The 13,311-nt window shown below is 39.9% G+C and overlaps 1 protein-coding gene across 1 annotated transcript in view; it reads right to left on the bottom strand.

Moving 5' to 3' along the window:
• Nucleotides 1-13,311, bottom strand: part of LOC124601039 (complex I intermediate-associated protein 30, mitochondrial) — a 48,043-nt gene that overhangs the window by 18,057 nt on the left and 16,675 nt on the right. Inside the window, exon 2 of the mRNA XM_047136212.1 lies at nt 12,605-12,822. Coding sequence (XP_046992168.1) covers nt 12,605-12,822 — 218 coding nt within the window. The remainder of the gene's footprint in view (nt 1-12,604; nt 12,823-13,311) is intronic.

The following is a 13,311-nucleotide window of genomic DNA, read 5'->3' as shown; positions in this document are numbered from 1 at the left end:
ATACAACTGATAGGGGTTTTGATAAACTTGTTACTGACAAGATGAAAGAAGCTGACAACTTACTGGAGATGGGAAGTCAGAACTGGAAGAAGTGTTGAGATTCTAGAAAAATCTATTTACTGAGAAACAAGGTAGAGTTAAGAAATATGCATTTAAGTTCAGACTTAAAGACCTCCAGCCCTTCTTTATAAAACCATTCAGTTCCTATTTGTAAAAGACAGGTTGTGGAGAGAGAGAGAGTTGCATATGATTACTGAAAGGACTACTAGCCAATACAATAACGCTTTGGTTGTTGTAAAGAAATAACTTGCATCCTCAGGGGGATGTACACTCTTTGTGCATCATAGCACATTCTTCTCACACAAATCTACACATTTGCCTTACTGAACTGAGTGATATGTGCACTGAAAGATTGAAATTTGTTAATTGGAGAACAGTGAAGTGATATTTGAGTTGATTACTCATTTATTTATATAGTGACTGTGAGATTTCATCACTATATGAGATGTTCACTCTTTGTGCATCATGCATGTGGCAAACTCAAGGTCCCCTGCTAATGTGGTATTTGCTTGTACAGTTTTACACATTCCTTATACGTGAGATTACACAAATCGTTCCTTATGATGCTGGATATTATGGATTGTCAGTAGAACTGTGGAGGATTCAATAATTAAGCTTACCTTATACTTGTTACTCAACCATTGGGACTATATCCATATACATGAATATAATACTTATGCATTAATAGTCCTTTCCTCTTTCCTGATGAGGCAACAGTTTGTTGCGAAAGCTTGTATTTTGTGTGTATGTTTGCGTTTGTTTGTGTGTCTATCGACGTGCCAGCGCTTTCGTTTGGTAAGTCACATCATCTTTGTTTTTAAATATAATACTTATGATACTTATCCTTTGATAATGCTTATGACACATGCTTATTATGTGTTTCCACTAATATGCCTTTATGCTTTTCACGTACATGAATACAATGCTTTTGAGTGACTATTATGATGTTATATTGTCAGTCATTACACACCTGTTACACTTTCATACATAATGTCTTATACCTTACACTTATTGGGTGATGCTTTTAGGAGGAGGTAATGCAGCACATGTATTATTCTCTAGATTCGTGGTACAACTGTGTTTTGCGGTCTGACTCCATGAAGTATTTAATGGGATTCTTATTGAAATCATTCAATTGAAGTCATTCTGCTGAAGTCATTCTATTGAAGTCTTATGATGAGGATATGAAGTTAATGGTTTTGTTTCTATGAATGACTCCATCACTCTGCTGAATGTTTGATAGTGTGTTCTCTGATTTGGCCTTTAAGCTTTGCAGCTTCCTGTTTTGTCCTTCTGTGAAAACAAATAATTACTTATTTGATTTCTGTTTTGTCCTAGTGTAACAACGAATGATTTACCTAAATTACATCCTTCTGTTCTGTCCAGGTGTGACAACAGATAATTTATCTACTTGCATTACATTTCATTCTTTACTGACATTCTTTATAAATACAACTACCTTAATTAGATATTATATTTAATTCTATTGGATTGGACACTTACATGTACTTGGCTCTTTCTAGTTTTCTTGTCTTATTTGAATTTCTTCTTGTTTCTAGCTTTGGTGCGGGAAGCCTTTGAAATTTCAAACATATTGTGTGTCGATGATGAACTTTGGTTGTTTGTTCACTAATCCTATCCTGTACAGCAGAAATACGATTTAGGGAGATGGAATTTTGAGGTGATATTAGATGTGACATTCTTCAAATGAACTGATGATGATATCTGGAATGATTGTTCCGTATGCATATGTATATTCTTCTGTCCTGCTTGATTCCTGGTATCTTGTTTCATAATTTTGACTTCTACGGTTATATCTTATGCTGTGTATTATAATTGTGATAGTGGTCTGGAAACGCATGCGCCATTTTACCATTTTTTGATGTCTAGAATTTCGGTTTTCTTCTTGTGTAAACAAAGACTATTTAAGTTTGTTTTCAATTTTCAGTAGCACGTTAGGGTTAGTTTGTTTTAACTTCATATGATATTACTACGTCTATCTTACATTCCACACCTTACTATTCCAATTTGTTTTTAAGCCACTGTTTGTTGCTGGCAACATCTATATCTGGGTATCAGTGGCCACACCTATATCTGGGTATCACCTTCTTTGACGTGGGGGGTGATATTCAGGGAAATATATGGGGAGTCAGTCTTCTGTTTTTCTGTATTCATAACATGCAGTAAGTTTTTCCTCTATCATTTTTACTATGTCATCCATGTGATGATCACCCAACCGGTTCAGCTCTTTTCCTTATGCATATGTTTCTGTCACTGATTGGTTGGTTGGTTGGTTTGGGGAAGGAGACCAGACAGCGTGGTCATCGGTCTCATCGGATTAGGGAAGGATGGGGAAGGAAGTCGGCCGTGCCCTTTCAGAGGAACCATCCCGGCATTTGCCTGGAATGATTTAGGGAAATCACGGAAAACCTAAATCAGGATGGCCGGACGCGGGATTGAACCGTCGTCCTTCCGAATGCGAGTCCAGTGTCTAACCACTGCGCCACCTCGCTCGGTTTCTGTCACTGAAATCCTTCTCATGTATCATATGTTGACTTCAACTTTAGATTTCGGGAATGGTCCAGAAAGCAAATCTGCAACTTGATTATCTTTGAACTGTATGTATTTATCTGATTTTTCAAGACACATTTAGACTAAGTGTTAGAACTTTAAGTTCATTTATTTTGTGAATACCTTCTGTCATGATTTTTCTGTTTAACTAAGTAACTGGTTAATTAAATGCTAATTGAATGACACACTGGCCAAGATTAGGTCAAGTAACTCTCATTTTTTATACCATAATATATATAAACTTACTGGATTCTAAGTACTATATAGAAAATTTAAAATTCAAAGTTAAGTTTACTAGTACGAGATACAGCTTTTCTTTTAAAAATATATAATTTGTCAGAAACTTCAAGATGACGCTACGATGCTATGTATCCTGTGATGCAGACAGAAGATGATCAATCATATATACATTGAGTCTGTACTCATATAACACAAGGTAATATTTTTGTTTATTTTATGTGATGTCATCCATTAGGATGGAAACTAATACAGTGTGTGGTTTCAAGTACTGAAAAGACAATGTTACCCGAAGTGCCACATTGGACTGTAGAGGGTGGAGATCCCACCAGAAGAAACAACTTACATGGAAAAATGAAATTTCAAGATGAATGTAAAAATGTATCTTGTATTACTTAGAAAGGAATCCTATGTTATATGTTTTTGAACTGGTTTCGATTCACACCTTGGGAGTATCTCATATATGTATTTAGGATGCTTTGTTGTAACTGATGCCTCATACCACTTTAATTTTTATATTTCAAATTGTTTGTATCTGAAGTATTACACACTATTAATGCTATACCTTCATAATTTCATATGTTTTGGGTGTTACATGTATTACCAATGATTTTTGTTATATAATTTAATGACTTAATGTTTTTGTGCTTCACACCACCTGTATCTCACTATTTTTGGTATTTACATCCACATTAGATAGTTTACCTCTGGGTACTGGCTTGTAATCCTTTTCCAAATTGTATTCCACCTTCAGGATTGTAGAAGAGCATTTCACTAACCTTACGTCAGGGAAACCTCTTCGGGGGATATTGAAATGGAACTACTCTCCCATCCCTATCTGAAATTCCTTCCTCGTGTCAATATTCTCTGAAGAGGTCATTTTATCACGAATTTTTAACTTTCTGGACTTTATATTGTTATGTCTATACCCAGTTACAGTAGTAAACTGCCCTTTACGAAATTAGCACAAATGAGTTTAGTATCTCAGATTATATTTCACATTAATTTGCTAACCGATTTATATTAACAACTATGGGGAATAAGCCTTTTGCTAATAATCCAACTTAGAAATTTCATGATATGAAATGTGCAGCCATGCTGCACCACATAACCTTGAAAATTTATTTTCTCCTATTCCTGAAAAGCTACGATATTTACTCATTATGATTATTTAAAATGATAGCTCCACATGCAAGCAAACCAAAAATACTGTTAACAATATGTTATTCAAAGTGCTGTGTTTATAATTAACTAAAATGTAATTACATTTTGTACTGTAAAATTTATTGAAATGGTATAAGAAATTAAGCAGACTTTTCCAAAGTGAATATCAGAACATGTAAGGCAATGTGTGGCCCATTTTTTGATGTAAGTAACTTTCTATCTTCTGACGACTTTTAATTCTTATTTTGTAAATCTTACATTTAACAATGTACTCAATTGTTTAGTTTTATATGAGAGGAAGTGGCACATGAGCAACAAGAGGCAGTAAGAGAGAGAGTCAGACAGTGAGTCTGCATAATTGTCTTTCAAGACATGGACATGTTTGTATGGGCGCACAAAAGCAAGATCTTTAGCGCCCGCTAAAAACAGATTAAGAAGAGCGTCAGTAAAATACACAAAACAAGAAGATAAAACAGCACGTAAAACACAGGTAACAAAAGTTGGGAAACTGTGCATACCCACACAGAACCATGGAACGAAGTATTGCGTCAGTAGTAAAACATTAATGACACAGGAAGGAAGTGGTATAAGGAGCTAAAACAATATAGCAGATGGACATGGTTGGCTGACCACAAGAATAAAAAAGGAGAAGCCAGTCACTCTGCAACACACTAAAACGCCCAACCTAAAAGTTTACGCCAGAGTCCAGACACATCACAAAACTTTAAAACCTTATTCACACTCGCCTCATCATCAGCTAAAATAGAGGGCAGATCCCCACCAATATTTGCTTCTGCATCACAATATAAAATGCACTCCGTTAAAACATGGTGGATAGAGATGTGCACACCACAAGCTTCGCAAAACGGGGGATCCTCTTGCCGTAGTAAAAAGCTATGCGTGAGAGGGCAGCGCCCAATTCTAAGACACATGAGGGTCACTTCATCTAGCCTGAGCAACTGGAAGGAGAAACGCCACAGTTGGGGGTGTTGACTCCACCACCAGCCATTCCTCATCCCACAACCTGCATGCACTTGCTGTGTAGTGCAGAAGTGACAGTCTGCAAGGGAATAGGACACAGTGCCACATCCTGTCCTCTGCAGACCTCCTTGGCAGCCCAATCCGCCTGTTCATTTGCCCATATCCCTACATGACCTGGCACCCAGCACAATTACACCTGCTTACCCTGCCCTTGTAGCAAGTACAGTTGGTCATATATCAGCCAGACCAACTCCTTAGCTGGGCAATAATTGTAAGGCACTAAGATAATTGGAGCAAATAGGAACAATATGCCCCAAATACGATGCATCTGCTCCAGTGCCTAAAGGATCGTGTAGAGCTCCGTTGAGAAATCAGTGTACTCGTCAGTAAGGCAAATACTGGTGACATGGCTGGGGAACACAACAGGGCAGACAAGGGAATTCCCTTGTTTGGAGCCATCAGTGTACACTACTGTGAAACTATGATGCACATCAACAATGTTAAAAAACAGAGATCGAAATGTAAAATCTGATGTACGGTCTTTCTTAAAATTCGTCAAGTCTAAAATAAGTCTCGGCCTTTGGAGAAGCCAAGGTGGAAATCTGCTCCCACCATAATATAAAACATGAAGACTGGCCACACACATCTCTAGAAGGCAATTCTGTGCACGAATCCCACAGGGCCTTGTTGCCTGTTGCTGGTTACGAAAAAGTCTTTCCAGTGGAGGCTGAGCAACAGTATGGTTGGCAGGTGTGTGGGGGTGTGGACAGTGTTTTATATGCTTGGCGTACTGTAAGTAGCTGTCGCCGGACGTGAAGTGGCAGTTCACCAGCCTCTGCACAGAGGCTTGGTATGGGGCTTGTTCTTAACACCCCAGTGGCCAACCAAATCCCTTCATGGTGCACCACATCTAACATTTTTAAATAAGAGTCTCACAGACCCACACACCTTGCACCCATAATCAAGCCAAGATCACACAAATGCCCTGTAAAAGCAGAGCAGACAAGACCTGTCTGCTCCCCATGTACTCTGGCTAAGACATTTTAAAATACTTAAAGCCTTAAGTGACCGTTTCTTCAGGTCCTTAAGAAGTGGTAACCATGTAAGCTTAGAGCCAAATATGAGGCCCAGAAACCTCACTGTGTCTTTAAAAGTAAGGACAGTGTCCCTTATCCTCAACTAAGGAAAGTTTAAAATGGAACGAGAATGGTTAAAAAGAGCACACAGACTTCTCGTTGGGAAACTTAAAATCACTCTTCTGCGCCCATTCATCCAAACATTGAAGAGTTTGTTGCAACTGACGTGTGAGGCTTGAGAAAGAGAAAAACATAGAGAAATCATCCACAAACAAAGAACACTGGACAGGACTTTTCAATATGGGTGTAATGCTATTAATAGCTATGGCAAAGACAGTCACACTTAAAATGCTACATTGAGGGTCACTTTTCTTCTGCTCAAAGTGATCAGACAGGACATCACCAACTCAGTATCTAAAATATCAAGGCGAGAGGAAGGACTGAATAAAAATAGGAAGACAACCACAAAAACTCCATTCGTAAAACTGCTCCAGGATAAGATGCCTCCAAATAATATTGTAGGCCTTCTCGGTGTAAAAAAATATACCCAGAAGGTGATGCCGGCATAGGAAAACCTGTTGTATAGCCGCCTCCAGGAGAGCGAGGTTATCAAAGGTGGAGTGATACCTCCTGAATCCACACTGAAATTGACTAAGGAATTGCCTGGATTCTATGATCCCGGTAAGGCAGTGGTTGACCATCTGCTCCAAGTCTTCCCCACGCAGCTAGCGAGGGCAATGCTATGATAACTACTTGAGCATGTACAGTCCTTCCCAGGTTTTAAAAGAGGAATTAAAATTGCCACAAGTCGGGGAAGTGTTCTGACACCCAAATGGCATTAAAAAGTGCGAGGAGGATATCTTTGTTTCACCTTGTGAGGTGCTGCACCATACTGTAATGGATCCTGTCGTGACCAGCAGATGTGTCAAGAGCCACAGACAATGCAGAATCCAGCTCCCACATGGAAAGTGAGCAGTTGTAATCTCCATCAGAAGTGGATTGGAAGTCCAAACTACACCTCTCAACAATCACTCTATGGCACAGGAAACCTGGATCCTGACTATCTGTTGCAATAACTGTGGCAAAATACGCTGCCATATTCTGGGCAATATCTCACAGATTGGTTTGGAGAGTGCTGTTCCTCATTACAGCAGCCGTGGGGCACCTGCATCCTCTCCCAGAAATTCTCCTGATGGTCTCTCACAAAACGGAACTCTTGGTTGAATGATTAATGCTGCTCAGGAACTATTGCCACAACCTCTTCTTCCTCTCCTGAATAGTTCGGTGACACTTTGCACTCGCCACCCAAAAGGATGCAAGATTCTCTGCAGTTGACCGACACTTGAACCTACGCAGAGCCGCATGCCTGGTCCTGATAGCAGATGGCATTCGGCACTCCACGAAGTGACAGACTGCCTCTTCTGTTGTCCCATGGATTGTGGAATGGATGTTGCAGCAGCATGGGGGATCATTTTGGTATATGAGCCACCCATGCCTTGACATTCGCACCACATTTGAACTGGGCCAACTGGCTACAAAGTGTCCAGTCGGCTCTACCAAGCACCCATCACGGTAGTTTCCTTTCAGGTTCCACCCAATCTGGCAGGTGAATCCTGATCGGGAAGTGATCACTTTCGTGCAAGTCATCAACCACTTCCCATTGAGCAGTGTGAGCAAGAGGTTGAGAGCAAAGCGAGAGATCAATGGCAGAGAACAACCCAGTTGCTGTGCAGAAGTGAGTGCTCGGTACCGCTTTTAGCAAGTAGGCGTATGATGACACTAGAAGCCTCTCAATTGCTCTACATCTGGGGCAGATAGTTCCAGAGCCCCAAAGAACATTGTGTGCATTAAAATCACCACACAGGATGAAGGGGTGGGGGAGCTGTGTAATAGTGTCAGTTAGGGCCTCTTCATCAAATGCATCATGTGGGGGCAAGTAAAGCGAAATATTGTCAATGTATGACACCTGTGCACTGATACAGCAACTGCTTGTAAAGTCATTGTAAGTGAGAGAGGCGAGGAGTGGAAGTCGGTACTGACAAAAATACCTATGCCTCCTCTAGTTCTCTCTCCACTCATGTTGTCCTTTTTGTAGAGTACATAGTGTCGTATCTCAGGGGTGTACGACATGGAAATGAGTCTCCTGGAGCACAGACACAGTGGTCTACCCTGAGATAAGAGACGGCGTTCCTCCACATGCATTCTGAACCTCTGCAAGTTCCATTGTAGGATGGGAGCCATTTCACCACTGTGGTTTTAATTTACCACTATCTTTGCACCAATTTATATTAACAACTATGGACGTAGGTACATAAGGTCTAAAAAGTCAGAGGAAACCAGCCATGATGTGGTGCAGCAACACCAGAGAATTAATGGTCACAACGAAGGTATCGGTCTTCTCAATTTCTCCATTATTCCTATGCATCCTCTGCTCTACGTCCACTATCTCCTATAATGCCCATACTCGGCAAACAAAAGCTGAGCCCCTGAGGGCTTATTGTCTTTCAGAAGCTGTTTGTGCGAGCACTTGGGACAGATTTAACCTGAACATTGTGAACCTTTCCCTGCACCCTGCCACTTCACAGATGAGGGGGAAATGGGATGTTGAGAGGCACTCTGCCTCTTGAAACTCACTACGGAATTGTTGCTGGTCTTTTCTGTGGCAGCTGCTTGGATTGCTTTCTCCTTAGTCATTTTGCCTTGGCATGTACACATGGAAGCACAGGTACTGGTGGTGGATGGTTGAACACTGGACAATGTCTGCGCCGAGGTGTTGACCATAGGAACATACACATAAAAAGTGGTAAATACGGGAGGTTTCAACCCCTTATATTCCTTTTTGGCTTCAGCATAGGGGATCTACTTGGTGACTTTTAATTCCTGAATTTTTCATTACTTTGCAAAAACAGGGCAGTCTCGGCCCAGACTGGGTGGCTCCCAGAGCAGTTAACACAGACTGCTGGAGGTGGACAGTCAATCCCAGCTTCATGGGCTGCCTTTCCACATTTCCCACAGGTCGCTTCACCCTGGCAACTCAGCGCTGTGTGACCAAAATTCAGTCATTTGTAGCACCGCATAGGGTTAGGTACATAAGGCCTAACCCTAAGTTGGAGGAAACCAGCCATGATGTGGTCCAGCAACACCAGAGAATTAAAGGTCACAATGAAGGTAGGGGTCTTCTCAATTTCTCCATTATTCCTATGCATCCTCTGCTCCACGTCAGCTATCTCCGGTAATGCCCATTCCTGTTTAAGTTCGGCTATGTCGATATCCATAATGTCACGGCATGTGACTACACCCTTGCTAGAGTTAAGGGAGTTTAGGTGTGAATACTCCCAGGCAGTACAACTTTCCCACTGGGAGGAGGAGGAGATGATTTTGAAGGTTCCATCTCAATCCCATGAGCAGCTAGGGAAACAAACTCAGACAGAGTATCTATCTTTTGCCATACTCATCCCTGCTTCAGCAGTGTTGGATTTCTCATCTAGTCAATCCTGATTCGCCATTTTGTTTTCCTATCAACTCTTTTATTTAGACACCCGGATTCTAAAATTCTACCCATAAATGTGTGAGAGGTGGGAAGCATTTTAATTGCCACTGACACTGAGTGAGAATAAAATATACAGTTTCTATAGTTCTATCTATAACAGGACAGTTATAATAGTGAATTCACAGTCATACCAGCACAGCAACTTAATAGTTTGGGCCTGCATCATTCACAAGTACAAAGACGAGTGAAAACTAGAAAAGTTAAGGAAAGTTCACATAATAACTTAGCTGCTCCATATGATGAGATACTCAACTTTGATATCCTCGGAGATTGTTGCTTCAGAAAGTCCCAGCAGTCAGAGTTGCTGATGTACTAATTTTTAAATAAAACACAGAGTATACCACTTTTCTTGTCTTATATTGTGACAAATTAGCATGTACATTGGTGGAATATACATTTCTTGTCTGAAAATCTCCAAAAGAGTATCACACAAATAGCTTCCAAAAGACAATAGGCCCTCAGGGGCTCAGCATTCGTTTGCTGAGTATGGCCTTGGATCCTTGGGGTTCCTGAGCTGGGGATTGGTAAGCACCACCAGCCTCCTGTTACCGTAAGCTCTGGTTTTGTTTCAACAACTACTGTATGGTGCGACAGTGGAATGTTGTGTCGCAGGGAATGGGGATCTTGGTTTGACTACCCGGACTGCGAGGATGGTAAAACCCTCCATAAAAAACCTCTCAGTCTCAAGGTGTCCTACGCGCTGATAAGATGCACAGTTGTTGAGGTGGAACAGTCATTAGAAGGCAACTTCTGTGGAACCTGCCGCACCTCCGTTGTATAAGGCTTACTCAGGCACGTAATTAAAGAGAAGATGGCAAGATAGTACTAAGCAAAGAAGGGAAGGCAGGAAGATGGAAGGAATATACAGAAGGGCTACATAAAGGAAACAAATTAGTAAGTCAACATTACAGAAAGGGAAAAGGAAGTAGATGAGATGATGGAAGATATAGATACTGTAGGAAGAATTTGACAGAACACTGAAAGACTTAGTATGTAAGTATATGAGACACATGAAAGAGCATCAGACTTCAAGAAGAATGTAAGAATTCTAACTCCAAAGAAGGCAGGTGCTGACAAATGTATTACTGAACCATCAATTTATTATGTCATGGTTGCACAATACTGACACGAACTGTATACAGAAGAATGGAAAACTGAATGGAGCCAAATTTGGGGAAAATGAGTTTACATTCCAAGAAATGCAGGTAGTTCGGAGGCGAAACTCACCCTACGACTTATCTTAGAAGATAGGATAAGGAAATGTTTATAGCATTTGTAGAGTTAGAGAAAGGTTTCGACATTGTTGACTGAAATACGTTCTTTGAAATTCTGAAGGTAGCAAAGGTAAAATTCGTGAAGCAAAAGGTTATCTACAACTTCTACCAAATCTAGAGTGCAGTGATTAGAGCCAAAGAGAATGAAAGGGAAGCAGTGGCTGAGAATGGAGGGAGACAGTGTTGTAGACCATCCCTGATGTTGTTCAATCTGTACATAAAGTAAACCAACGAGAAGTCTGGAAGGGATTAAAGCACAAGCAGAAGGAAAATAAAACTTCTGAGACTTGCCAATGACAATGTAATTCCATTATAGACAGCAAAGGACGTCTTAAGATCACTGAATGGAACAGGCAGTGTCTTGAAAAAGAGATTATGAGATGAATAATCATCAGACGTAAAACAAGAGTAATACAAAGTAGCTGAATTAAATGCTGCATGAATTAGATTAGGAGACGAGACACTGAAACTAGTAGATGAGTTATGCTATTTGGGTAGAAAAATAATAGATGATGACTGATGCTGAAAGGATATAACATGTGGATGGCAATAACAAGAAAAGCATTTCAGAAAAATAGAAATTTGTTAACATCGAATGTCTAGAGCACAGCCTTCTACAGAAGTGAAATGTGGACAATAAGCAGTTCAGAAAGTAGCAAATGTAACCTTTTGAAATGTGTTGCTATAGAAGAATGCTGAAGATCAGGATGGATAGATTGACTCACCAATTAGGAGACAATGAACTGAACTACAAATAAAATAAATTTATGTTACTACTTAACTAAAAAAAAGGGATCAATTGATAGGTCACATTCTGAGCCATCAAGGAGCAGTAGGTTTGGTAATGGAAGCAAGTGTGTGGAACTGTAGAGGAAGACCAAGGCTTGACTAAAGTAAGCAGGTTCAAATGGATATAGGCTGCAGCAATTATGCAGAGATGAAGAGGCTTGCACATAATAGACTAGCTTGGAGAACTGCACCAAATTAATCTTCAGACAGAAAACAACAATAACAAACTGATATATGAATTGCAGAATCAGATTGCTCCCTGGACGTTTTTCGGTCAATTCTCAATAAGCATCTGATTACTGTTCAGTACAATATCCACAAATGTTGATATTTAATCAATATTTCATCCAAAGAAATGTTACAATTGTCACACAAAATTTCGGTTGGTATATAAACATACATTGGTTTCAAATGAGCAGAATTAAAGCATTCTTCACATACACTTGAGATGATATTCTTCCAAATCATACCCAAGGATGTGCCATAATCAAATGACACCTAATATGGAAATAAGTGTGGGATTTTTGAAAATTATGAGACAGAATTTTTGAACAGTACTTACCTTTAACAAAGCAAAAAATTAGTACAGTCCATAAACACGTATAACTAGATGACAGTATCCCAGTTTTCAGAACTATTACTTCTCTTCTTGAAGATGGGGGGAAATGGTGGGGGTCTTCCTTTTTAAACTTCTCCAAACCAGCGCCCTCTCGTCCCCATGGAGGGAACTAATAGTTTCACGAGTTACGATACTGTTGTCTACTTTTATATGCCTCTAACGGTAGTACTAAATATTTTAGCCCCTGAAATTAAGTCTGACCACCAATTCAGGCTCAAAATTTTATAGTTTTCTCAAGTGAATTTGCTTTCTGATAGGATTCTAGAGAAAGTCATTTTATTACCTGTGGGCGCACTGATTTCATATTGCAATATCCAGACTTCTTTATTCGACCATCTTTTGGTACTTCACAACTGAGAGAACCTGAGAAGACTGCTGTCCCATCAGCACTGATGTTCAAATCACATTTACTATACCCTTCTTTGTGATCACTATCAGCTGTCGTAACCCACTGATGCAAGATATGTGGCGAGTCAAATTTCCATAAGATATCTGTTTCTCCTGAAAAAGCAAAGCAAAATCTTGAACTAGTATCACAACCACATAACACAGTGCTGCATGCAATGCACTTATATTCAAGAACACCATTTCTTATTCACATGTCACATCTGCAGGTAGACTAAAATTCGAATTGTTCAGATGACCAATCCACACGACACATAGAGTGAATCGAAACTACTACTTAACATTGCCTTATGTCTTTTAAAGTGCATCAAAGTTATCTTGTTAACTGCAAAAGAGCTGTTCCAAAGACATGGATGTAATGAAAACAGTGAAAAGATCACAGCCTAATGAATGTTGCAAGACAATGAGAAGAGCACTGCCTGAATAAGGAAAAACACTGGATATGAATACCTATCTGACTCACATTTTTATCCTGACAGCACAGTGCAAAATATTAATCTATTTTCAAACATTCATGGACCAAATGGAAAATGACCATCAGACATTACAAAGAAACAACAATTATTACTTAAGTACTGAATTACA

Source organism: Schistocerca americana, chromosome 1 (genome assembly GCF_021461395.2).
Source record: "Schistocerca americana isolate TAMUIC-IGC-003095 chromosome 1, iqSchAmer2.1, whole genome shotgun sequence".
NCBI classification, from domain to species: Eukaryota; Metazoa; Arthropoda; class Insecta; order Orthoptera; family Acrididae; genus Schistocerca; species Schistocerca americana.
The sequence above is the reverse complement of the archived record's forward strand: the minus strand, read 5'-3'. Positions and strand labels throughout refer to the sequence as shown.